This window comes from Hippichthys cyanospilos, chromosome 1 (genome assembly GCF_059441005.1).
Source record: "Hippichthys cyanospilos isolate Australia breed blue-spotted pipefish chromosome 1, RoL_Hcya_1.0, whole genome shotgun sequence".
In the NCBI taxonomy this organism is placed as follows: Eukaryota; Metazoa; Chordata; class Actinopteri; order Syngnathiformes; family Syngnathidae; genus Hippichthys; species Hippichthys cyanospilos.
In genome coordinates this window covers 280,094-302,658 of record NC_142369.1, presented here as the reverse complement: position 1 = coordinate 302,658, position 22,565 = coordinate 280,094, and the positions used below count along the sequence as shown (strand labels likewise).

At 66.1% G+C, this 22,565-nt stretch overlaps 5 protein-coding genes across 13 annotated transcripts in view; 3 read left to right on the top strand and 2 right to left on the bottom strand.

Moving 5' to 3' along the window:
- The first annotated feature begins 257 nt into the window (after positions 1 to 257).
- On the top strand, positions 258 to 4,722 carry LOC148428467 (serine protease HTRA3-like). Its single transcript, XM_088432804.1, has 9 exons — positions 258 to 605; positions 1,828 to 1,921; positions 1,991 to 2,123; positions 2,183 to 2,276; positions 2,616 to 2,824; positions 2,883 to 2,915; positions 2,988 to 3,199; positions 3,426 to 3,518; positions 3,595 to 4,722. The coding sequence occupies exons 1-9, from the start codon at positions 374 to 376 to the stop codon at positions 3,914 to 3,916; spliced, it is 1,422 nt and encodes a 473-aa protein (XP_088288930.1). The 5' UTR covers positions 258 to 373; the 3' UTR covers positions 3,917 to 4,722.
- A 277-nt stretch (positions 4,723 to 4,999) lies between these two features.
- acox3 (acyl-CoA oxidase 3, pristanoyl) overlaps positions 5,000 to 22,565 on the bottom strand; it is a 68,319-nt gene continuing 50,753 nt past the window's right edge. Inside the window, exons 1-19 of one of the 6 annotated variants that reach the window (XM_088432658.1) lie at positions 11,023 to 11,200; positions 9,744 to 9,935; positions 9,581 to 9,678; positions 9,368 to 9,503; positions 9,227 to 9,301; positions 9,071 to 9,160; positions 8,853 to 8,996; positions 8,693 to 8,781; positions 8,209 to 8,305; positions 7,963 to 8,145; positions 7,715 to 7,837; positions 7,510 to 7,630; positions 7,320 to 7,442; positions 6,771 to 6,884; positions 6,593 to 6,708; positions 6,300 to 6,474; positions 5,838 to 5,905; positions 5,675 to 5,761; positions 5,000 to 5,281 (exon numbers count right to left, since the gene is read on the bottom strand). In XM_088432658.1, the coding sequence (XP_088288784.1) occupies positions 5,162 to 5,281; positions 5,675 to 5,761; positions 5,838 to 5,905; positions 6,300 to 6,474; positions 6,593 to 6,708; positions 6,771 to 6,884; positions 7,320 to 7,442; positions 7,510 to 7,630; positions 7,715 to 7,837; positions 7,963 to 8,145; positions 8,209 to 8,305; positions 8,693 to 8,781; positions 8,853 to 8,996; positions 9,071 to 9,160; positions 9,227 to 9,301; positions 9,368 to 9,503; positions 9,581 to 9,678; positions 9,744 to 9,863 (2,079 nt within the window). In that variant the 5' untranslated portion in view covers positions 9,864 to 9,935; positions 11,023 to 11,200 and the 3' untranslated portion in view covers positions 5,000 to 5,161. Of the gene's footprint in view, positions 5,282 to 5,674; positions 5,762 to 5,837; positions 5,906 to 6,299; positions 6,475 to 6,592; positions 6,709 to 6,770; positions 6,885 to 7,319; positions 7,443 to 7,509; positions 7,631 to 7,714; positions 7,838 to 7,962; positions 8,146 to 8,208; positions 8,306 to 8,692; positions 8,782 to 8,852; positions 8,997 to 9,070; positions 9,161 to 9,226; positions 9,302 to 9,367; positions 9,504 to 9,580; positions 9,679 to 9,743; positions 9,938 to 11,022; positions 11,201 to 22,565 lie in introns of those variants that run through there. The other 5 variants (XM_088432686.1, XM_088432677.1, XM_088432701.1 and 2 more) reach the window with 5 other exon arrangements.
- On the bottom strand, positions 11,515 to 18,269 carry pelp1 (proline, glutamate and leucine rich protein 1). 2 transcript variants are annotated; one of them, XM_088432638.1, is made up of 19 exons: positions 17,784 to 18,269; positions 17,139 to 17,203; positions 16,957 to 17,062; positions 16,741 to 16,890; positions 16,054 to 16,125; positions 15,918 to 15,977; positions 15,646 to 15,802; positions 15,443 to 15,575; positions 14,939 to 15,026; positions 14,772 to 14,860; positions 14,569 to 14,682; positions 14,335 to 14,485; positions 14,123 to 14,276; positions 14,005 to 14,060; positions 13,796 to 13,935; positions 13,615 to 13,717; positions 12,189 to 13,547; positions 11,866 to 12,093; positions 11,515 to 11,743 (listed from the first exon to the last, which is right to left on the bottom strand). In XM_088432638.1, the coding sequence occupies exons 1-19, from the start codon at positions 17,922 to 17,924 to the stop codon at positions 11,651 to 11,653; spliced, it is 3,459 nt and encodes a 1,152-aa protein (XP_088288764.1). In that variant the 5' UTR covers positions 17,925 to 18,269; the 3' UTR covers positions 11,515 to 11,650. The 2 variants fall into 2 exon arrangements, with proteins under 2 accessions (XP_088288764.1, XP_088288774.1); XM_088432648.1 differs by having other exon boundaries at positions 12,189 to 12,874; positions 13,548 to 13,717; positions 17,784 to 18,267.
- Positions 17,993 to 19,282, top strand: med11 (mediator complex subunit 11). The gene is made up of 3 exons (XM_088432791.1): positions 17,993 to 18,484; positions 18,742 to 18,872; positions 18,983 to 19,282. Exons 1-3 carry the CDS (start codon positions 18,415 to 18,417, stop codon positions 19,127 to 19,129), a joined length of 348 nt encoding a protein of 115 aa, XP_088288917.1. The 5' UTR covers positions 17,993 to 18,414; the 3' UTR covers positions 19,130 to 19,282.
- cd99l2 (CD99 molecule-like 2) lies at positions 19,942 to 22,455 on the top strand. 3 transcript variants are annotated; one of them, XM_088432769.1, is made up of 10 exons: positions 19,942 to 20,132; positions 20,617 to 20,676; positions 20,777 to 20,797; positions 20,865 to 20,900; positions 21,001 to 21,072; positions 21,225 to 21,293; positions 21,365 to 21,550; positions 21,617 to 21,682; positions 21,997 to 22,076; positions 22,156 to 22,455. In XM_088432769.1, exons 1-9 carry the CDS (start codon positions 20,051 to 20,053, stop codon positions 22,056 to 22,058), a joined length of 654 nt encoding a protein of 217 aa, XP_088288895.1. In that variant the 5' UTR covers positions 19,942 to 20,050; the 3' UTR covers positions 22,059 to 22,076; positions 22,156 to 22,455. The 3 variants fall into 3 exon arrangements, with proteins under 3 accessions (XP_088288895.1, XP_088288885.1, XP_088288905.1); XM_088432759.1 differs by having other exon boundaries at positions 19,945 to 20,132; positions 21,997 to 22,455; XM_088432779.1 differs by lacking the exon at positions 21,001 to 21,072 and having other exon boundaries at positions 19,945 to 20,132; positions 21,997 to 22,455.

The window sequence follows — 22,565 nt, the reverse complement described above, 5'->3', positions numbered from 1 at the left end:
ACAACGCCGGCCATTCTCCGCGGCGTGCCCGTAACCCTGAGCCCAAGGGCAAGGGGGGCCCACGTGGGGGGGCGAGCTGGAAAGCGGCACGCTGCTTTGCTTGCCCTCAAGCAGGCCTTTTCCCAGCACGTTTGCCGGCCTGCCCGTTCAGCGGCAGGAAACTTGGCTGCGATTAGGACTTTGGCCGCCCGCCCCGCCTGCTTCTTGCGGGGAGGCGCCAGGCGAGCGCACATGTGCAAGCGGAGAGGGTAAAATCCAAGCCCGCCGCTCCTCCTCCTCCTCCTCCCGGCCCACCGCCGAACGGAAGTTTCCCGTCGCGAGCGGGGACGGGACAAAGCCGGAGGACGCCTTTGCTTGGCCAGGCCCAGGTGAAATGGGGATGTTGCTGCTGGTCCGGGCCCTGGCCCTGGCCCCGGCCCCCGAGGCGTCCCTCGGCGCCGAGCGCCCGGACGGGTGCGACGCCCGCCACCAGCCCGAAAGCCGCGACCGCTGCCCGCTGCGCGGCGCCGTCGAGGGCCGGCCGGCCTGCGGGGACGGCCCGGAGCGCCCGTGCCGCCACCAGCTGAGCCGGGAGGCCGTCATCCGGGTCTGCCCCGACAGCGCAGGTGAGCCGCGGCGTTCCGCTCCCGGGCCCCCGCGCGCCTAGCCGCGTTTCGCCATCCCGTTTGGCCATCCCGCGCACAAAAAAAAGGGATTCTGCCCTCCCCCTTCCGACCCCCCTCCTCAAAGCCTTTCAGAGTCCACGAGCGCCGCAACAGCTGCCGCACACATTTGTTTTGCCACATTCCACAATCCTGCCGCGCACCGACTCATTCACGGGGCGCCTTCCCCCCCCAAACAAAGCAAACGGGACGGGCGGCCCCCGCCCCGCTCCACGCGGCACCCGCCGCGGCGTCGGGAGCAACGGGGGAGGGTTGAACCCGCTACCTTCGGGCCGGGAGAGCGCCACCCTACGTCACTTTCGCCACACGCCGCGGTACAGGGACGGGAACTTACAGTTCTTTGCCGGTCCAACATTCGTCGGAGCCCCGCCTCTCGTCCGTCATCGTCGCTCCGTGGTTTTTTTCTGGCCAAACGAAATTGTCATCGTCAGTCCCTCGGCATAATTTGGCCCAACCCAGAGGGCGACGTTTGACAATTTTTAAAATGAACATATGTCTAAATTTCATGTCACGTACACTACAAGGAAAACAAAGTATTGCTTTCTTTAGGGAATTATAAAACATCCACCTTGAAAACCTATTTTGCGTTTCCTGGCCAATAACCAATCAGGGAAAAAAAGGCAATTTGTTCTGCATTCCCAGAAAGCTCTTACAAGCAGGAAAACTGAAACAAGGACTAAGAAAAGGAGCGGCTACAAATAAATCTTCGGTAAAGTCAGCTGTGTTCCAACTGTGAATGTGCACTCAACCCAAGACATTCGTCCACCGCAAGGCGGTGCCTTTGTCGCACTGGCTGCAAGCTGATTGCGGTTTGTTCTAAAATATAATTCGGAAAGCAAAAAGGGGCGCGGCGGGCCGGCGCACTTCTGGCGTGACGTCTATCCCGACGATCCCGACGACGGCTGCAAATGGAGTCAACTTGGCCGTCGGCGTGCGTTTTTAGGGCCTGCTCGACGGCGACTCCTTGTGTTGCTTCTCGCCGGCGGCGCGTCCAATTTACGGGACCGTCCGCTCTGACCCGAGAAGTCCGGATGTCGGTCCGGCTTGTATCGCCAGACAAACTAGCGATCGAAGGCGATTTGCGGCCGGGAGGGATTTTCTCTTTGACTTGGCGTCTGAAGGCGCGTCCCGTCCCGTCCCGTCCCGTCCCGCCCGTCCCGCGCAGGTGCTCCCGCCAGCGCTCGATACAAGTTCAACTTCATCGCCGACGTGGTGGAGAAGATCGCACCGGCCGTGGTCCACATCGAGCTCTTCCTCAGGTAGGCGCCGCGTTCCCGTCTGGTCCCGGGCCGTCCGGTCCGCGCGCGCTAACGGCGCTCCCGCCCGAGGCATCCCCTGCTGGGCCGCGACATCCCTCTGTCGAGCGGCTCGGGCTTCGTGCTCTCCCGGGGCGGGCTGATCGTGACCAACGCCCACGTGGTCTCCGGCGACTCGCCCGCCTCGGCTCGCCGCCGCCTCAAGGTACACGCGCGGGCGCCAAAAACAAGGGAGTCCGAGGTGACGCGCGTCACCTCCGCAAGGTCCAGATGCGCAACGGCGACGTCTACCCGGCCAGCGTCCGGGACGTGGACGAGAAGGCGGACGTGGCCACCATCCAAATCCAGCCTCGGGTCAGTCACGGGCATCGGGCGCGGAAAGACGAGGCCGTCCGCGGGCGGCGGCCCGGGGGAGACCTCCCGCCGGGGGTGGGGGGGGACGGCCCGGGCTCGGTTCTGGGCGCTCAAAAGCTATCCTCCTTCCATGACCGGGTGTCCGATTCCACTCACTTACACGCGCGAGCCGGGAGCCCCCCTTTACCGTGGCGACGCCGGCTCGTACAGCTTTTGCTCTCAGAGCGACGTGGGTCAAAACCTTCCATCGTACTGAGCGGACAGCACAGGACGGCCGACCTGACCCCATGCGGACTAACCCTCCGCCGGTCACGCAACCCAAAGAGCTGAAAAATCACGCCAGCTTGGCCGTCCCGGGGCCGGCTCCCCGTCCTGCTTCTGGGCCGCGGCGCCGACCTGCGGCCGGGGGAGTTTGTGGTGGCCATCGGCAGCCCCTTCGCCCTCCAGAACACCGTCACCACCGGCGTCGTCAGCGCGGCCCGGCGCGGCGCCAAGGAGCTGGGCCTCAGGGACTCGGACATGGACTACGTCCAGACGGACGCCGTCATCGACGTGAGTGGGCGGGGGGTGGGGCCTCCGCACCCGGCTTCTTTTGGCTTCTCCTCGGCAGTTCGGCAACTCGGGAGGGCCGCTTGTCAACCTGGTGAGACTTCGGCGCGTGCGGGCACCCCCCCCCCCCCGGCATCCGGCTGATCGTCTCCGCCGTCGAGGACAGGACGGCGAGGTCATCGGCATCAACACGCTGAAGGTGGCGGCGGGAATCTCCTTCGCCGTCCCCTCCGACAGGATCGTCCGCTTCCTGGACCGCTCCCCGGACCGGCTCGGCTCGGCGTCGGAGGCGCCTCCGGCCCCGCGCCCGTCCCCTTTCGGAGCGGGGCCGCTCAAGAAGCGCTTCGTGGGCATCAGGATGCTCACCGTCACGCCCGCGTAAGTGCCGCCGCTCAAGAAGCGCTTCGTGGGCATCAGGATGCTCACCGTCACGCCCGCGTAAGTGCCGCCGCTCAAGAAGCGCTTCGTGGGCATCAGGATGCTCACCGTCACGCCCGCCTAAGTGCCGCCGCTCAAGAAGCGCTTCGTGGGCATCAGGATGCTCACCGTCACGCCCGCCCAAGTGCCGCCGCTACGCGGGAGTCAAGGCGCCTCTCTCCCGCAGGCTCGTTGAGGAATTGCGACAGCGCGAGCCCGACTTCCCCGACGGCGGCGGCGTCTACGTCCACGAGGTCGTCCCTCACTCCCCGGCGCAGAAGTAAGGCCCGCCGGCGGCCGGCCATCCTTGCTATGGACAAGTGCGGCCCGGCTCTGAACGGGAGGCTGTTTGCCAGAAGCGGCGTCAGAGACGGCGACGTCGTAGTCAAGATCAACGGGCGACCCGTCCTGAGCGCGGCTCAGCTGCAGAGGGCGCTGCGCGAGGAGACGGCCCTCCTGCTGGAGGTCCGGCGGAACCGCGACCACCTGCTCTTCCGCATCCGGCCGGACGCGTTCGCCGCGGTGAGCCGCAAGCGCCTCGCTTTCCGCCCTCCGCGAAGCGACGTAGGTCCCGCATTTCCCTCAGCCGAACCCTCGACATCCCGAGGGCCATTTGGAGCCGTTTTCCAGATAAGACAGGGGCGGGAGCCGCGAACACTTTGCTACGACGTTAGCTAGCGGTAATATCGCTGGATCCATAGGAAATGACGCCATGTGCGCCGCGAAGTGATTGATTTAAGTCGATCCGCCCCGGTGTCACCATTCCGACACGACGTCAATCGGCGACGCTCCAAACGGCAGAAAGATGGCAAGATAGCCTTACCTTTGTTTTTTGCCGTCGTCGGTCGGTCGGGCCGGCGCGCACCCGTGGCAATCGCGGGCTCCCGTACTATTCCCGAGAAGCGCAACGATCTCGGACGCCTGCTCCTCATCAACGGGCAGCCATTTTGACCGGCGGAAGAATCTCAGCTTGGCAATTCGGAGATTTCAACTTTTTGTTTTGCCTGCCCTTTATAGGCCAAGTAAAGTTGGGAGCATGTAAAGTTGGGAGCGTGTACGCCACCACATTTACAAACGCGGCTGACGTTTGCGCTTCCAACGCGGAAGGGCGCGCTGCATCTGCCTTTCCTGTTTTCGCTCCCGTTCGAGATGGAGAAACAGAGCGCGATTGACGGGCGTGGCCGGTCGCGCCGGAAATGCGGGATTTCTTTCGGCAAACGGGCGCGACGCGAGGACGAAAGCCGAGCCGCGGGTCGCCCGGCCGCCGCCCGAGGCCTCGCTTGAGCGGCCTCCGGCTTTGTCGCCGACCTTCCGTGCAGGAGCCGCCGGCCGGGGACGACCCGGACCCTTCCCGGGCCGCCGGCCGTCCGGGAGGAGGAGGGACGGACGCGCCGGCCGACGCCGCGGACCGGCCCGACCCCCGGAATTGAAGAGCGCGGCCCGACCCGCTCTTTCTCAAGCGTCAATAAATCTACGGGACGTCACCTCCGACCCCTCTGCTTTTTAACAGGCCGGCCGCCGTCGAGTTCCGACTCGCGCCGAAGGCCGGTTGGGCTAAATATAACGGGGCTCCGAGATGAGCGGAAACGAACGGGTTCTCGGAATAAATACCAGCCCAAATACTAATGCCGATCACGTTTCGGCTCCCTCCCAGCCGCTCGACTCAGCGGAGAAAGTAACGCCGGCCGGGCGCGCGGGGAGCGGGCACGCGGGGAGCGGGCGCGCGGGGAGCGTCCGCACCACACAAGACACGAGCGGGGCGTCGATCAAAATCTTCTTTTCTTAGGAAGCCGCCCGCCGGGAAGCGGGCCGGCCCAAAACGCTCTCAACATCGCCAAAGGGTCGGGCGCTGCGACGACTTCTCCCCCGACCCGTCGCGCGGCCGAGAGCTTTTCGGTCCCTTTGGGCTCGGCGCGGCCGGCTCTAGAGTTTGGGGCGCAGGGATCCCACGACGGGCTTGTCCGCGCAGAATTCTTTCCACCAGGACGGGCGCTCCAGCGCTTGCCGGCCCTGCGTCACCGTCGACCACAGGTTCTTGTACAGCTGCGTGCGCAAATGCGGGAAAATGTCATTAGGAAAAAACTCAGTATTCCGGGTGGCAACGAGTCAGGGGCGTTGTAACACGGGCGGCCGCCGCATTTTCCAAAGAACTTTGAATGCGAGAAAGCAGAAGTCCGAGCACTCCTTCCGACGCGCGTTCGTCCCATCATCTCTCAAAAGCCGGCCCCAAATCATCCCAATTTAGCCTTCCGCCAGTGCTTCGCAATTACTTTTTACTGCGGTGACTGCAAACGAGATCGTTGGCCCTGAAATTTGCGCGAGTATTTAACGTCAACAAAAGAAAAAATACGGCTGCGTCAACTTGGCGCCGTCGTGATCCGAGAGGCCCTCCCTCCGCCCCGTCGACGGGTTAGGGTTAGGGTTAGGGCTACTCGCCTGTCCGTCGGCTTTGCCGATGGGAGAGTTGAGGATGAAGTCCGGGGGGGCCACGGCGTCCACCAGCGCCACCGCCTCATCCTTCAGCTGCGAACGGGCCCACCCGGCGTCAGCGCGTGCGCGCGCCCAAGCCCGGCGAGGCGAGACGAGACGGCGGCGGCACCTGCGCGCAGAGCGTGAGGATGGCCGTCTGGACCAGGTGGGCCGGCTCGCTCCCGCTCAGGTAGGCGCCTGCGCACACGGATAGGAAGGATGGGAGCTCTCGGCGGGCGCCTTCGTCGAGCGCCCGCGCCCGCTCGTCTCGACGACCTGTCGGCCGGGTCCCGGAGACGGTCGCGACGAGGAGAAAACGGACCGGCGGCTATTTTTGGTAAGCGAGTCGAAGGGAAAGACATGCGCGGGCGGCCTCTTCCCGATTACTGCGGCCGCCCGAGCTCCGTCAGGCGCCGGCCGGCTTTTCGATGGCATCCGCCCGCCCGAAATCCGGCCAGTGTTTTGCTGGCGTCCCTCTTTCAACTTGCCGGCTGCTGGCCTTGCCTCTCGCCGCTTTTGCCGCTTTGGATTTGAGAACTAGGTAGGATCCCCCGCCCCGACCCGGCCCGCCCCGCCCGACCCGCCTGCGCACCTCGGTAGAGCGCGGCCATGTGGCCGCTGAGGCTCCACAGTCCGTAGAGCGCGCACAGCTTGGCCAGGACGGCCCGCAGCGGGCCGGGCGTGTCGGCGTCTCGGCTGCGGCGGTGGAAGCGTTGCAGGCAGCAGTGCTCGGCGTAGGCCAGCGCCAAGTCGCGGCAGTAGTACACCTGCGCACGCAAAAGAGAAACTTCAAAAGAGAACGGGGCGCGCTCCTTTTCCACTTACAGCAAAAAGATTGGAATGGGAACGTATCCCGATACGTGAAGAAAGGCGGCGGCGTCTGGCCTGGCTATTGTTGCGGGCCGTGAAGTCGTCTTGGCCCGACTCGCGCTGCCGCCGCAGCCTCTGGCGACTCTCCTCCAGCAGGAAGCAGACCAGCCAGCGGTAGGCCGCCAACGGCACTGGCGGAGGGGGGCGAGCCATCAGCCGCCCCGCCCGCCGACGGGCCCGGGGCGGAACCTACCTTCCGAATCGGCGCACTCGTCCGCCGTGCGCGCGGCGAACGCCTCCCCTCGGATCTGATGGAAGCGGTCCAGAAAGTCCGCCGAGCCGAAAGGGGAGCGGACGCGGGCGCCGCCTGAAAGCGGGATCTCCGTCAGCGCCTCGCGCTGGGATTTCTCAGGCCGCGCGTTCAAACCGACCCGCTCACAGGTGCCCGCTCGGATGAGGGCCGTACCCCCAAAACGGGGGGAGGGGGCCGATCGCATTATCGAGACAATCCGAGAGCCAATTGAGATATCTCCGTCGCGTCAAGACGGGAACGGCCGGAAGCTTGGAAAACCACAAAAAGGGAAAAGAAGTCGCCAGGATACGAACCGGCTTGACCTTTGGGGATCTTCGCGGAGAGCTCCCGGAACGCAATTCGGCTTCTCCCAAGAAATGGCTTGGCGTGCGGGAGAAAGTTTTGTCGCCGATTCGCGTTTGAGCCCAAATCCGAGGCGACGCCATCCCGGTCCGGCACGCCCCCCCTACCCCCACCCCCACCCCCCCCCACCCCCGGCCGGGGACCGACCTGGCGGCTCGCCGTCCATCCGGCCCAGCAGGTAGTTGGCCGTTTGCTGCAGGAGCACATTGTTGTCTCCCTCGTAGGTGCAGTTGGGGTCGTTGTCGTCGCGCAGGTCGCCCAGTCGGTTCACTGCGAGCGGAGCCAAGCGTCAGAGCGGGGCGCCGGCGCCCCCCCACCCGCGGCCAGAGACGCTCACTGGCCAGGTAGCCGTGGCCGCCGCAGGCCTCGCGGCACTCCTGGATCCCGCGCTGAGCCGTCCACGATGCCAGTGGCTTGGCCGAGCACGCCAGCGCGTGGAGCTCGCGGCCCCGCTCCGCCTGCGGGAACGAGTTGCCACGCCGCGCTCGAGAACGGGGCCTTGCCCTCACCACGCGACCGGCCCGCTCGGCCGACGGCGGCACCTGCGTGTCCGAGCGCTCCTCGCTCATCTGGCCCAGGCGAAACTCCACAAAGTCGGCGAAGAGGGACTTGGAGAAGCACTCCAGGGCGTACGCCGCCGCCAGGTACGGAATCAGGCGCCACTGCTGCGGGCGCACAAAACACCAGTCGCTCAAGCCCGGAGCGGAAAACCGTCAAATTAGGAGGGGCTTGACGAGGAAAAAAGGGGTTGGGGCAAGGCGGCGTCGGGTCGGCGGCGCGGGCGTCGCACCTGCAACTGGTACTCCAGGACGGGGAGCTCCTGGCCGTCCCGGGGTCCGAACTGCCTCCTGGCGGCCGAGAAGCGCACCGCCACCGTCAGGGCCAGCTTGAGGTTGACCAGGGCCATCCTGGCAATGGACACGCGGCCCGCCGACAGGGCACCCAGGGACGCCCCGAAGCGCTTCTCGGGGTCCTGGGCCGGCGCAAACGGCCCGTGGGTCGTCGGTGACGCTCCCGGGCCCGGGCTCGGGCTTACCTGGAAGGGCGTGACGTAAGCGCCGGCGGGCGTGACGTCTCCCGTCTTGTTGAGGAGATTCTCCCGCGGGATCCTCACGTTGTGGAACAGGGCGAACCTGCGCGCCCGCACTCAGGCGATCAAAGGGCGGCAAAGGGAGGGCGGCCCGACCCACACGTGCCGGCTTGAAACTTTCTCTCGAGACCTCCGGAATCGAATCCCTCCGGAGCGGTCGAGCCGGAAAACCTACGGGACACGGGCCCCGGGACGCCCCCGCGCCAGCCCGTTCGGAACGTATCCTCTGCCTAGATGCGTACCGCCCAGGCTTCAAGATCTTTAAGCGCCCTTCGTTAGGGAAACTCCTTCGCCCCGGATTCCCAAACCTTGCTCGGCGACCGAGCGCGCGGTATTGGCCGCTGCCTCGACGCTTTTGCGACCGGGTTGGCTCCGGCAGAAGGCGAGCGCCCCCTAACCCTAAGCCTAACACCCCCCCCCCCCCACATACCCGTTATCCAGGCCGTTCTGGCCCAGCTTCTTGCCCATGTCGCCGAGCAGCACGCCGGGCAGCGCCAGCAGCGTCTTGGGATCTCTCACCTGCGGTCAAGGGTCGCTCAACATTTCGCGAGCTAGCTCCTGAGCGTCGCGGGCAACGGGAAGGGCCGTACCGGGACCACAAAGGAGTGCAGGCCGTGGCAGGCCCCGTCCGGCGTGTAGAGCTGCGCCAAGACCAGCGCGTGGGTAGCCGTCTTGCCCAGGTTGCCCACCCAAAACTTGGCCGCCTCGAAATCCGGGGAGTGGATGACAAACTCCTGCAAGGCGGACGCGTCAGCCAAGGGCGGTCGGTCGGTCGGTCGGTCGGTCGGTCGGGCGTGGCGCTTCCCACCTGCGTGGCCGGCAGGTAGGTGGCGGTGGTCCTCATGGCTCGGGTGTTGCTGCCGTGACTCAGCTCGGTCAGCGCGAAGCATCCGAAGGCCTCGGGAGCCCCAATGGGAGCGCGTCAGGCGGGGCCGCTCGCTCGCCCGCCGACGGCGCCACTTACCGTCATGTCGTTGGCGGCCTCCACGAATTTGGCGTGCCGCGCCGAGCCGCCGCTGGCCACCGTGGCCCCGAACATCTGAGCCGCGACGACAGAAGTTGAGGCCGCGTGGGAGCGAGCGGCGAGCGCTCAAAGCGTACTCACGCCTTTGTTGAGGAAGAACTTGGCCGCCAGGGACCAGTCGTACATGCCCAGGCAGTCGTTGAGGACCACCGTCTTCCACGGGTCGGCCAGGGCCTCCCTCTCGCTCAGGAAGCGGTAGCGGAACAGCTGCTTCGCCCTGTGCGGTTCCGGCCCCGACGGACCTTTTGAGTGGGCGCGCGCCCGAGCCAAGCCCCCCCCCCCAACGACACCCACCTGAGGAAGGTGAGCTCCCGCATCCGCTCCACGCTCAGGTCTTCGCCCGGCGTCCTGGAGAAGAGCGGGTCCTTCTCCAACGCGGCGAAGATCCGTCGCTGTCACGCAAGGCGAGCGCAAAGGTGAGCCCGCCGAAAAGGGAGCCCGGGCCGGCCCCGCCCACCTTCAAGGCCGCCGCCTCTTCCCCTTCCAGAAAGAGCAGCATGTCCTTCCACGGGAAAGAGGCTTTGCGCCTGTAGACGTCCAGCGGCCCGTCGGGGAGCTCGCCCGCTCGCTGCGCCATCTTCTCCGAAGCCGGCGAAAGAAACGGCCGTCAGACGCGAAACCTTTCGAAGGTCCTCGATGCACAGATTCACTGCAACGAATACAAAGTCCTCCAAAACGTCCACGTTTCGTAGAATCCGTTTGCGTCCTGTCACCAGTCAGGACATCCGTGAGCACAGCTACGCGTCAAATTCGGCCCAAACATCCACCGCAACGCAGACAGAAGACCCGTTTTAAAATCTCCAGGATCCAAGTGACCCCAGGAAAGTTAATGTTGAACGAGGGGGTCGGCAGATGAGTTGCTCGGCGGGATTAGGCATTAAAAAAATGTTCCCGAAGCGTTTGACCAATGACTACGCGTGGCGTGACCCCAGGAGTTTAGGACGATGTTGTGGCGGACACTAGGACCATGTCTGCACAGCAACGTGTGGTTTCTTCGCCTCGCCACAATGTTCCGGAACCTTTGGCTTTCCAATCAAAAGCTTCCGGAAAAAAGGCGACATTATAGCGGCTCCTGGGACGTGAACGTTCGTCGCCGGTTCGAGCGGAATTTGGGGATTTTGTCGATTACGGTGGGGTACGTAACGACGGAGCACGGAGACGAGACGGTGAAATCGGCCCGCCCGGGACACCCTCGACGTTCCTCGCAGATATAACGGGAGGGTTAGAAGAAAGAAACGTGTCAAGGTAATACATCTGAAAGGCGAATTGCACTGGCGCGCCGGACCGAGCCCGCGCAATCCCAAACTTTTCACAGACGCGACAGTCTCGTCACTTCTTTCTGGAACGGTCAATGATTGGCCGGGCCGAGGGCACGTTGTTCTCGGCTTGACCCGCAACTCGTCACGTTCTCCAAGCGGGGGTCGAAGTCGAGGTCGAGGTCGAGGTCTGCCCGGCGCTTCGTGTCAAAGCTCGCGTTTTGGAGCAGGGCAGAGGTCGGGTCGAGGTCTGCCTGCCTGGCGCTTCGTGTCCCAAACGTTCAAAAGGCACACGCGCGCAAGTCGCTAAGTCGCTCGACAATTCGAACCGTGAGTGCGGGCGGACAAGGCGGGCGCTCGGCTCGCTCCCCTCCGCCCCGTGTCCAACTTCGGCCCCCGCCGTTGACTCGGATCGCGCTGGTTTAGACGCGTCAAATGGAAGCGCGCGGCAAACATGGGCGCGAGGGGAGGCGAACCTACCTCTCCTCTCCTCTCCTCTCCTCTCCGCTCCTCTCCGCTTGGCTCGTCTCGTGTCGTCGCGACGGAAACGTCGAACGTGAGCAGAGTCGTGGACCTTGACCCAAGACGCGGCCACCGCTCGCTCAACCCGGAAGTCGGTCACCAGCTCACGCGTTCGCGGACGCCATCTTGGGACGGTTTCGGACCGCGTTCGCTGACGGTGGGAAATCGGAGCGTCCCGGTTGGGAACGCAACACGTTCGAGCTGAACGCGTTTGTACATTGACCACCGCAGAAAACCTCCTTAAGCGTTTCCTTTACACGTTCAAATAAAGCAGTCATCTAGGTGTCAAAAAGAAAACAAGTAACCCCCAACTCGTGCGGGAACGCGACGGCTAAATGTTTCTAGCCCGGTCACTTGTTTCGCCACTGGCGGCCGCCTTTAAAGAGCAACTTCAGGTCCGAGTGGCAACCGTGACCTCAGAGTTCAAAAGGTCAAATAAGGGTTCAGTCGTCTTTTCCATGCTTTTATTCGAAAACACGTGCGAGGCGATGCCGGCGGAACTTAAAAAGCGGAGCGCCGCGCGACGTTTGCGCGGCGACGCGGCGGGGCTCGAAGGAAACCGAGGGCGGCGCCCGGCACGCCTCGGTCAGGGATGGGAACCGGACGCCGCGACCTCGTCGTCGTCGGGGGGGCAGTCGACAAAATCGGCCAACATGGCGGCCACGGCGTCGTCGTGCGTCTGGGGAAAGACAAAACGCCTTGAGCGCCGCCCGCCCCCGGCGAGAGGAGGACCTATACGGAGAGCGCGCCGCTGGCCGTCGTCCGCCCGCCGCTGGCGCCGATTGGTGCGAAAGCGCTTACCTTTTTCTTTTCGGCGCCGGGCCCCTCCTCCCGGTCCGCGTCGTCCCTCTTGCGCTTGCCTCCCAACCTCTCGTCCGTCCGGCCCCCGCCGTCTTCTTCGTGGGGCCCCGACAGGGCGGCGGGCTCGGCCGGCCGGGGGCCGTCGCCCTCGGGGGGGGCCGCCAGGAGTTCGTTTTGAAGGACGGGCGGCTGGTCGTCGCCGGCCTCTCGCGGGGGGGCCGGCGCTTCCTGCCGGCGACGAGCGCGGTCACGAGCAGGTTTGGCACCCCCGACGGGATACGGAGAGCGCCGCCAGAAGGTCGGGCGCATCCCGTCGCACGTACCTGCGCCGGCGGCCGAAGCCGGGCGAGGGCGGGCCGGTCCCCGCCCGCCGGTTCTTCCCTCTCCTCGGGCGCGCCCCCGGTCACGCAGAGGATCTGAGGCATGCTGGGGTCATCCATCCTGTCGCTCTCCTCCTCCTCCTGCGCGGGCCCCTCCAGGACCCCGATGCTCTCCACCTCCTGCACCCTGGCGCGCTCGTCGGCCGCCTCGCCGAGCCCGATCTCCTGGATGCCTCCCGCGGGTTCCCCGTCGAGGGGCGGGGCCACCGCCGCCGCCGCCGCCTCGGGCCGGAGCACCTTCTCTTCCTCGATGCCGCCCGCGTCGGCCTTGTCCTCCGCCCCCTCCGGCGGCGGCGGCGGCGCGGTCCCGCCTCGGCCGCCCCCCTCCTCCTCTTCCTCGTCCTCCTCTTCTTCGACCTCCTCGTCTTCCTCTTCCTCCTCCTCCAGTTCCTCCCCTTCTTCATCGAAGTCGTCAAACTCCTCGCCCTCGTAAAACTCGCCCTCGGGGAAGTCGCTGACTTCCTCCTCGTCCTCGTCCAGCTCTTCGTCGTCCTCCGCGTCCTCCTCTTCGTCCTCGTCGTCCGTGCTGTTGATGTTGATGACGGCAGAGTCTTCGCCGGCGGGGAGCCTCCCCTGCGGGTGGCCCAGCTGGTTCTGCAGCTGCTGCATCTGGAGCGGCAGCCCCAGGGCTACGGGGGCAGAGGGCTGCATCAGCATCTGCTGGAGCTGAGGCCCGACGGCCGGCGCCTCGCCCTCGCCGGCCGGCGGGACCGAGGGGGCCGCCGAGGCGGCGAAGGCGTCGGCGGGGAGCGGGGCGGCCGGGGGGCCGGCCGGCTCGTCGGGCGGGGGGGGCCCGTCCGGCTCGCCGGCCGGCGGGTTCTGAGGCGGGGCCGCCGAAGCCTCCGGGGGCCGGCGCGCCTCGGCGGCCGGCGCCCCCGGGGGGACGATGACCACGCTGTCGTCGGAGTCGCTGGCCAGCGAGATCTCCACGTCCTCGGACTCCTCTTTGTCGTAGCGCACGAAAACGGGTCTCTGGCCCTCGGGGGGGCCCAAAGCGGCCGGCTCGGGCTGCGCGCGCGGGGACGGCGGGGCCTCGCCCGAGACGCGGCCCGGAACCAGGGACAGGTGGTTCTCCAGGGAGCCCAGCAGAGCCAGCGAGTGGCGGGCGGGGAAAGGGCCCGAGGAGCCGGGGCCTCCCAGCAGGGTGGGCAAGGGGAGGCCGGGGGCCTGGGAGGACGGCGGGACGGGAGCGGAGGGGGCGGCCTTGAGGGTGAGGGGAGGCAGGGGCGCGGCGAGGGAGGGGGCGCGCGGGTGGACCTGGGCGCTGCACACGCTCAGCGCCTCGGCGCAGAAGGACGACACCTGCAAGAGAGCCGGGACGGCTCGCGCTGACTACGCTCCTCGGGGCGGCCCGCCGGCGCCATCCGACCTTGAGGTTGCGGTCGCAACGTCCTTTGCTGAGGATGGACACGGCGCAGGCGAGAGGCGGCGGCCACGCGGGGGACGGGACGAGGACCAGGGCCAGCAGCAACCTGAGAATCCAAAGGCGGACGGCGGAGGGGGATCGAAAAGGGTCTCCTCGCGCGCCGCCGCCGGGCCGAGGCGCGTACCTGTACAGTTCCCGCCTCGCCAGCGCGCCGCCGTACTGCCCGCCGACGCCGCCCGCCGACTCCGAGGCGCCGTTGCAGCCCGACTGCTGCTGCTGCTGCTGCAAGCGCACGCAGAGCGGCAGCAGGACCTCGTGGAGACGCTGGCGCGCAAAAGGCACGCCGTCACTCATCCCAAAAAGTACGGCGCCGGGTCCGCGCCGAGCGCCTACCTTGTGCACGTCGTCCTTCAGGAGGCTTCCGCTGCTCAGTACGATTTGTCTCAGCGCTTGGCGGGAGGGGAAAAGCGGTGAAACGGGCCGCCCGGCGCCGGCCGTCCGAGGAACTCACCTCTGAGGGCGCAAAGACAGGTGTCCTGGTTGGCCGAAGCCTCGCCCTTCCTCTGGAGCGAGGACCCCGCCGCGTCGGCCATCACCAAAGGTTTGGTCCTGCGTGGGCCCGGCTTGCCTCCGGGAACGGCGTCGGCCGACAGGCCCGCACGAAGCTGCCCGCGAGGCGCGAGCTTTTAGCCGCCGCAAAAGGCGGCGCGACGGCGGCCTCACCTTGACCGAGTCGGCGCCGGGCGTGATGTCGGCCAGCAGGTGGGCGAAAAGGAGCTCGCCGTGGCCCGGGCTACCCTGCAGCACGCCGGCCGACGCTCCGGCCACCTGCACCCAGGCTTCCAGGCTCCTGTACGCCGCCACGCGCACCGAGCTGCGGCAAACGGGGGCCGCCTCATCATTTCCCGCCGCCGCGCGGAAGGAGCGGTCCTCGGCTAAAGGCCCGGCGCCGCGTACCTGTAGGCTCGCTGCTGCCCGGGGTTGGCCTCGGGCGGCGGCGTCCACGCGCTCAGGGTTTGGCCAAAGAGCCTGTGGAGCACGGCCGCGTACGGCACCATGCTGCTCCGCGCGCTGCGGTCAAGAGCGCCGCAGCTCAGCGCCTCCGGCGGGGCGGGGCGGGGCGGGGCGAGGCGGGGCGCGCGCTAAGCCTTTCCACTTACACGGTGACGAGCGCCGTCAAGACCTCCAGCGTGCTGGCGTGGACGGCGGGCAAAAGCAGCAGCCTCACGCTCCCGTCGCCCGTTAAACTCTGACGGTCAGAAGAGGAAGAGTGAGGGAGCGCGTGAGCGGAGGCCGCCCGGGCGCGAGCAAGCGCGCCCACGCTCACCACGCTCTTGGCGCCGACGGCCAAGGCTCGGCACACCAGGTTGAGGAGGGGCCTGACGGGCAGGCGCACGGCCGACGCCGGGTCCGCCCTGAACACAACAGATCCCCGCCTCCAATCGCGTCATTGCCGCCGCCGTTTTCTTTGCCGCGAAAGCGCAGCGGGCTCTTTGGCCAATCAAAAGTCAAGGTTTTCATTCCGTTCGCTCGAAGGCTGCGAGTGACCATCATCTACAGCGAGGGCGCCCCCCAAGATCTCCTTATCCAACGTTTCAAAGTCTCGTCTCACGGGTTACTCCGACGGGCCGCTTTGGGAAAGCCGGCCGAGCGGGGACCTTTTCGCTTGCGAAAAACAGCGCGAGGCCCTAGGCTCCCGATTTTGGGCCACAAACACAACGGGGGCCCAGCTGCCAAGGAATATGAAGGCGGTAATACTTGCAATTTGAGGGCACCCAAATGAACGCGGCCGCCGCGAGCGGCGAGCCTCTCCCTTTGGCCGTCGGCGTACCTGAGGGTGTGCTTGAGCGCCAGACAGGCGGCGGCGTATCTGCGCTGGAGCCGCAGCGGCAGCAGGGCGTCCGACCGGTCCAGATGAGGGAAGCCCAGCTCCGCCCCGGGACCTTGGCACTGCGCCGCCCTGTCTGCGGCGCGCGGCATTTCCGTTCATTGCGACGGCCGCGGGGGGCGAAAGAGCGGCCCGGGCGCGCGTACCCGACTCGGCGCCGCCGTAGAGATCCGACAGCGCGGCGTTGGCGGAGGCCAGCAGGCAACGGACCTGGTCGCTCCAGCGCTCGGCCCGGCCGGCGCCCGCCGCCCGCTCCGTCAGGCCGCCCAGGCAGGGGAGGCGGCCGAAGCACCGGCAAGCCATCTGCCGGGGGCACGGAGGCGCGCGCGTGAGGGTCGCCGCTCTTCGACGGGGGCGCGGAGGCGCGCGCGTGAGGGTCGCCGCTCTTCGACGGGGGCCCGGCGCCCGCGGCGCAAACCTCTTGGCTCCTCTCGTCGGAGCCGTCCATCTTGGAGAGGAAGTAGGCCCCCAGCTTGTCCTGGAAGCGGAACCCGGTCGGAGGCGCTCCCGCGAGGACCGGCGCGCGAGACCGCGAGCGAGGCGACGGCCGTTACCCGCAGGGATCCGCACGCTCGGGGGTAGTAGGTCATGCACGCCGCCATGCCCTCCATGGCCGCCAGCTCGCACTGACGCGACAAGAGCAGAACGGCACCAAAATCATTTCCGCGCGCCGGACGGCGACACCCGACGCGCTTCCGGCGTAGCGTGGGCGGCCCCCGGTGTCAAATCCGTCGCCGTGAGAAGAAAGCGGGTGGCCATTTTTAGGGGTCTGACGAGCGGCGATTCGCGCAGGCGCCTGTTGCCGTGGACGTTTACTCGCCTCGGTCCTTCCCCTCGCCGGCGGCTGAGGGTCCCACGAACGCGCGCGCGAGGGCCGTTTGTAACCGCCTCATTTTTCGAGAAGCCGCAACGCCGACGCGACGCGGAGCCATCATCCGCCGCGCCCTTTCATTCGCAATTTCACCGCCCGTTTGAGGTTTCCGCCAACATTGGCTCGGCGGACGGGAACCGGCACCCGGCCGGCACAGGTCCGACGGAAGACCTCGGGTGCGTTCGGAGATAACGGCTTGCGGCGCAGGTATTCGGCGAAACGCGCGCGGTCGTCCGCGCGCGTCTCGCAAAGCTCCTTTAGCGACGGCGCGACGCCACTCGTCGACGCGCTCGGAAAGTCGGGCGACGCGGAGGCGCCTATTTCACACGGGGGCCGACGGCGGGGCGGACGGCGCGTTTTGCGGGCTCACCTCCGCCTTGAGGCCCAGCAGCGAGGTGAGGATGCCCAGGACGCAGTTGAGGCCCACCTCCCGCGCCAGCTCGGCCAGCTGAGACGAATACCGCAGCAGGTCCTTCAAGACGGCCACGGCCAGCCGGACGCTGGCCGCGGGGGCCTGCGACTGGAGAGCGGCGTTGGAGCGGACGCGGGCGGCGCCCGTCCCCCCCGGCGGTCGCCCCTTACTCACCTGTATGACCTGCTGCAGCGAGCGCAGCCACGAGAGGCAATGCTGCTGGAAGACCTCGCACGAACTGTCCTGAACCAGCATGGCCAGGAGACACAGCCCCTCGAACCTGCGGCGGGCGCCCGTGAGCGTCCGCCCGCCCGCCCGCCCGCAATCGTCCGCCCGGTCGCCGCCCGCGCACTCACCTGGTCTTGCTGGAAGCCAGCTTGGCGTTGCTGAAGCCCAGCAGGCCGCCGACCGCGCCGGCGCCCTGCCGACAGGCGTTGGATTACGACTCGGTCGGAACATCGGAAATAAGAGCCCGGGAGGCAGAGCGTGCTTGGATCGGCCACCTCAACCTCAGGTGGGGTGTGCGCGTGCGTGCGTGTGTGTGTTTTGAATGAAATCAACCGTTTGCCTGCGCGGGACTGAGGGTCGTCGTGTGTTGAATCGTCACCGAGCGCTACTGGAGCCTATTTCTACCTTTGAACTCTACACGAGCGGATGTTAGGTGCTGTCCGTGTCACGCTTGAGCTTTTTCTCTCTTCGCCATTTCAAAACGTGGCCTCGCACGATTTTCCCCTCCCTCCTCCTCATTGCGAGCACAATGCAAAAGCTCGCTCGCTCGCTCGCTCGCTCGAGACCACCGTTTTGTGTGCGGGCGCATATTTGCTCGGTTACTCTACTTGGACGCATTTCAGGGCGTTTTTTTGGACTTAAACGAATCGTACTCCAAGTGTTATCTGTACCCGTTGGAGTCCGTCATTCGGAGGAGTCCTTTCGGCGGCCGACAAACAAAGGGAAAGGGGTTAGCCGCGGGGGGCGAGCGCGCTCTCCCGCCCGCCACCCACCTGCGTGCGGAAGACGCCATGCTCCCGGTAGCTGTCGAGCAGGCCGGGCAAATACTCGGGACGCTGTTCTTTCAGAACCGACAAAAAACCTTCGGTCAAACGACCCGCAGGCGGGCCATGCAGCCAAGCCGACGCCGACATCTTGCCTGCCCGTCCGCTGCGTCCACGTCACTTATGCGCGACCGCCCCGCCCCCGCGCGACCTCATTTTAAGGCGACTCCCGCATTGCCTGTCTACTGCGCGTGTCTTCTTAACGAATTACAAGACCGACGTATCCCGCTTCGATCCGATTTGAACGGATCATATTACATTTCCCTAGAGCAGAAAGATACGATGTACGAGACGGTTTGTAGTCGAAACTCGCTTTCAGAGAAACCGCGTCACAGCGCGTAACAACGGCGTTCCGTGGGTGCAAGTGCACATCGGCAAACACAAACTCGAGAAGACAAAAGTGGACGTTGGAAATCGGAACTAGTTTTGTCCGGGAAGGCGACCCGTAGATGGCGAAAACGGATCAAGATGGCGTCCGGCGCGCGCCTGCGCAGTAAGCCTCGTCATCACGACGACGCTCGCCTCCGAACCCGAGTCCTTCTCGGCCTCGGCCTCGGCCTCGGCCTCGTCGCGGTCCCCCATGGCGAACGAACGCCTGCGAGCTCTGGAAGAGGTCGAGAAAGAGATCGCGATGGTCCTGCAGTGTGCCGGTAAGCCCCAGGTTCAATGGTTTCTTTCAATTCAGCTTGCGAGCGCGCCGCGAACCAGCCGGGCTTTCACGCGATCGTTTCGTCCGGGTCCGGCTGTGCGCTTACGCGTTCAAACGGGACACGGAAAGAAGGGCGTTTAAAGTCCGGAAATAAAAGTTGGCCGACCGCTCGGCGAAAGAAGACCATACGGAACGGGTCCGGATATTGCGCGCGCGCGCGAGCGAGCGAACGTTTGGACACCGGGCGTCTCTGCTCAGGCAACATCGTGATGGAACTTTCCAAAGACAAGCACAACGCCAGCCTGCTGGACAGACATCTGCTCCAGTTCCAGAGCTCCGTCGGCAGGGTGGAGAGCGAACTGAGCGGCCAGATCCGCTACCTGACGCAGGTAGGGCCCCGCCCCTCCCCGCCCGCCCGCTCGTCCCGTCCCGTCCCGTCCCGTCCCGTCCCGTCCCGTGCGCCCGCCCGCCCACTCGTCCCGTCCCGTCCGCCCGGCAGGTGGCCACGGGCCAGCCCCACGAGGGCTCCACCTACTCGTCCAGGAAGGACTGCCAGATGGCGCTCAACCGGGCCGAGTACGCCAAAGTCAAGCTGGGGGAACTGGGGCGCGCCTGCGAGCTGGTGTTGGAGCCGCCGCAGATGTGAGCGCCGCTCGGCCTGGCCTGGCCTGGCCTGGCCTCTGTTGCCCGAGGACCGTCGACGGGGTGGGCGAGGAGGAGAAAGGAGGCTCCGCTCTGGGACTGAGCGCGTTCTTCAACTCGACGTTGAATGCAAATAAACCCCACGTCTTTTTCTTGACCTGTCCCATCACCGCTGAGCTCTTTTTTGACCGTCGATGTCCGCCGGGGGGCACGCCACGGCCACGGAGTAAGAAAAAGGAAAAAGCCAGAGGCGCCAAAGGCGCGGCCCGGCCCGCAAATGGGTTCCATTGGCCTCACGAGACGTGAAGGACAAAAGCAAGCAGATTTTTGATTGCTAGCGGTGTCCGGCAAGAAGCGGTCAGACTCCCAAAAAGCAAAAGGCTCACCGGGCAAATGACCGGAGCTCATCCGGACGCTCGTCTGTAACAATTGCTCAAAGTGCTTCGTTATTGGGGGAAAAACAAAAGATTTTTCCCCGGTGGACGCGCAACGCAATAGGAACAAATTCTAAATGTTCTAGAAGGGTCGGGGAAACTTGTTTTTTCTTTCCCCCGCAAGCGCGAGGCCCCGATTTTGGGCGTGGTTCCCGCGACCCCGTTTCCTACCAGTCAGGTTGTCCCTAAACAGCTGCGACAGAAAGGTCCGCGCGCGGACGACACTTCTGACGACGTCCGCACGCACTTGACAAAATCCGAGGGAAAAGCCACGCGCGCTCGCACCCCGGTCGCAAATGCGACGCACTCAAACGGGGCAAAAAAGAAAAGGCGTGGGGAACCCTGCGGAGCTATTTCCGCAATCGCTTTTATTTTGGAGAGGCCCGCCGGAAGCGGCAAGAGAGGACGCGCCCCTAAAAGCCTCAGTCCCGCGGCTGGCTCGCTTGCGACAAACGCCACTCGGGCTCGGTTCGGTTCGGTTCGGTTCGGTCATGGCGCCCGCTCTCGGAGGTTCGCGGCCGCTGCTGCTGCTGCTGACGGCGACGACGATGATGACGACGCTCGTCGTGCAAGGTGAGTCGAAAGGATGATCTCGCGCAGAGCGGCAAAAATTCTGCCTCCAAGCGTCGTCCTCCTCCGCACCTGCGATCGCAACGACAGACGTCGCGCAAATCGAATCAGCTCCGTTATTTCGGCCGCAAGTCGCAATGGCGACGAACAGCGAAGCCGCTTTCAATTAGATGCCGTTTGACGGCCGATCGCTAATAGGCTGCGCTTTTTCACCCCCGCGCAGATTAGCGTTTACGAGTAAGATATGAAAAAAGCGCGTTACGCTAACTGCTCGTTCGGCTACCGATGACGCAGCATCGGGAGCGAGTCGGGCTTCGGCGTCTCGCTCGACTTGGGGCCCCTCGGCGTGGAGACCGCCGGGCGACTTGCGCTTCTCAATTGGACCAATGGGGCCGGGGGGTGGGGGGGGCGCGTGTGTGTGTGGGGGGGGGGCGCCGTGCCTTCGGGAAGCCTCATTGTCCGCTCCTCTTTGTTTCGGGGGCCGCAGTGCGGCCCCAGGGTCTGGATCTGGCCGACGCTTTGGACGGCGGTGCCGCCGATTTGCAGAGTAAGTTCTCGCTCCGCTCCGCGCACGCGCGCTTTGGCAAAAGTGGTGACCCCGTCCCGCGTTGCGCCCATTGCGCTTTGTGCCCACGTGCCGCCGACAGCCACGCCCGCGCCGCTGCCAGGTAAGAAATTCGCCTCGGGCCCTCATCCGTCCACGCTGCGGCTAAACCTTGGCTCCGCCCCCTACAGGCACCAAGGCTCCGGTCAAGACCAAAGGCAAAGAAGGTAAGGCAAAGCGCCCCCCCCCCCCCCAACCCCCGTCGCACCCCACTTCCGCATGCCCGCCCACGCTCGGCTCGATCCCTTTTGCGGCGTTTTCGGGCAGCCGGCGCCGCCGACTTTGACCTGGCCGACGCCTTGGACCCCGACAACGACCTGCCCGACAAGCGGGAGGGAGGTGCGTCGTCCGGGCTTCGCTACCCCGCCCCCCTTTTATTTTGCTCCCGGCGCTCGCTCCCCACGGAGTCCCTCGCCGGTTGCGGCGCGCACGAAGCGGCCTCCCTTTTCCGCCTCTGACCCGGCGGGCGCGACGCTCGCTCGCCCACACAGGCGGATTTTCCGACGCCGACCTGATCGACGTGGGAAACGATGACGGCTACAAGCCCGACCCGGGCAAAGGTGGGTGAAGGGCCCCCGGCGGGCGCGGCGGGCCCCGCGTTGAGCTTTTCTGGCCTTGGCCCCGCCTCCAGGCGGACGGCCCGGCGGCGGCCGGGACCGCCCGGACCGTCGCGGCGACGGCGGCGGCGGCGGCGCCGAGACCACGGCCGAGGTGGGCACCGTCGCCGGCATCGTCAGCGCGGTGGGCATGGCGCTGGTGGGCGCCGTCAGCAGCTACATCTCATACCAGAAGAAGAAGTTGTGCTTCGGCATCCAGCGTAAGCCACGCGCGCCCGCGCCCCGTCCGCGCGTTTGTCACATGCGGCGTGGCGCCGCGCCCGCAGAGAGCCTCGACGCCGAGACGGTGAAGGCCGACGCTCCGGACGGCGTGCTGGCCACGGAACCGCAAGGTGAGCGAGCGGGCGCCTCCTCTCCTCTTCCTCCGCCGCGCCCGCTCCAACCTCTCCCCCCGAAACCCTCGCGCCCGCTACGCCGTCGCCGCGGCGAGAGACCGCGCTTTGCCCGCCGGGGAGATCCGAATCCGATCCCTTAAGTTTATTTGAATCGGCTCGATCGGCCATCTCGCAGACGAGACAAAGGACGCGCCGAACGGGGCCGCCGCAAAATCTCGGCGACCGTTCGGCGCCCCTTCCTCTTTCGGCGCGAGCGTGGACCGAAGCCTCGCCGCCTTTTGACCCGCCTTTCGCGTTGTGTTGCGGAGCAGCGCGGCGGACGCTCCTGGAGCAGACGGCGGCGGAAGCGGGACGCCAACGCCAGGCCGTCTGAGCGCCAACGCCGGGCCGTGTGAGCGCCAACGCGGCGAGGATCCCTGCGGCGTCGCCGCGCACATCGGCCTTTGATTTCACGGCGCATTTTTTTCCAGGGCGAGTCGACTTGAGTTGAGCGACGCCCGGCAGCGCCCTGCAAAATGTGACTTTTTCTTTGGCCCTTTTTGCCTTTTCGGGCTTAGGCTTCTCCCTCGCTTCGGCCATTCCCGTTCCCGACGACGACGTCGAGCGTTAGCCGGGACGCGCGGCAAGAGCGGCGGTCGTACGCGTGACGCGGACGTCGCGACGCCGAGGCCGCGCGGGCTCCCGGCCGGCTCAATCAAACGTGCGACGGCACCTTTTCTGCGCTCGCGCGCGTCACAAAGAGAACGAAAGAAAGCGCGACCCTCCATTTACTTTTGATTGGGTTCTTCGGTATTCCGCTCGAGTCCGGTCGCGGTCATTTTGCAGTTTTGCTTTCGTGGGTACGGGCCGGGGCACGGCGGCGGACCGCGGCTCCAATGTG

Coding starts and splice junctions, on each gene's coding strand:
- LOC148428467 (XM_088432804.1), top strand. CDS start 374: ATGGGGATGTTGCTGCTGGTCCGGGCCCTGGCCCTGGCCCCGGCCCCC. Junction 606..1,827: donor GGTCTGCCCCGACAGCGCAG/GTGAGCCGCGGC, acceptor CGTCCCGCGCAG/GTGCTCCCGCCAGCGCTCGA. Junction 2,124..2,182: donor CGGCTCGCCGCCGCCTCAAG/GTACACGCGCGG, acceptor CACCTCCGCAAG/GTCCAGATGCGCAACGGCGA.
- pelp1 (XM_088432638.1), bottom strand. CDS start 17,924: ATGTCGGCGTCGGCTTGGCTGCATGGCCCGCCTGCGGGTCGTTTGACC. Junction 16,126..16,740: donor TGCTGGGCCTCAAGGCGGAG/GTGAGCCCGCAA, acceptor TTGTCGCGTCAG/TGCGAGCTGGCGGCCATGGA. Junction 11,744..11,865: donor CCGGCGCCGAAAAGAAAAAG/GTAAGCGCTTTC, acceptor GTCTTTCCCCAG/ACGCACGACGACGCCGTGGC.
- med11 (XM_088432791.1), top strand. CDS start 18,415: ATGGCGAACGAACGCCTGCGAGCTCTGGAAGAGGTCGAGAAAGAGATC. Junction 18,485..18,741: donor GATGGTCCTGCAGTGTGCCG/GTAAGCCCCAGG, acceptor GTCTCTGCTCAG/GCAACATCGTGATGGAACTT. Junction 18,873..18,982: donor AGATCCGCTACCTGACGCAG/GTAGGGCCCCGC, acceptor TCCGCCCGGCAG/GTGGCCACGGGCCAGCCCCA.
- cd99l2 (XM_088432769.1), top strand. CDS start 20,051: ATGGCGCCCGCTCTCGGAGGTTCGCGGCCGCTGCTGCTGCTGCTGACG. Junction 21,551..21,616: donor GTTGTGCTTCGGCATCCAGC/GTAAGCCACGCG, acceptor CCGCGCCCGCAG/AGAGCCTCGACGCCGAGACG. Junction 21,683..21,996: donor GCTGGCCACGGAACCGCAAG/GTGAGCGAGCGG, acceptor GTTGCGGAGCAG/CGCGGCGGACGCTCCTGGAG.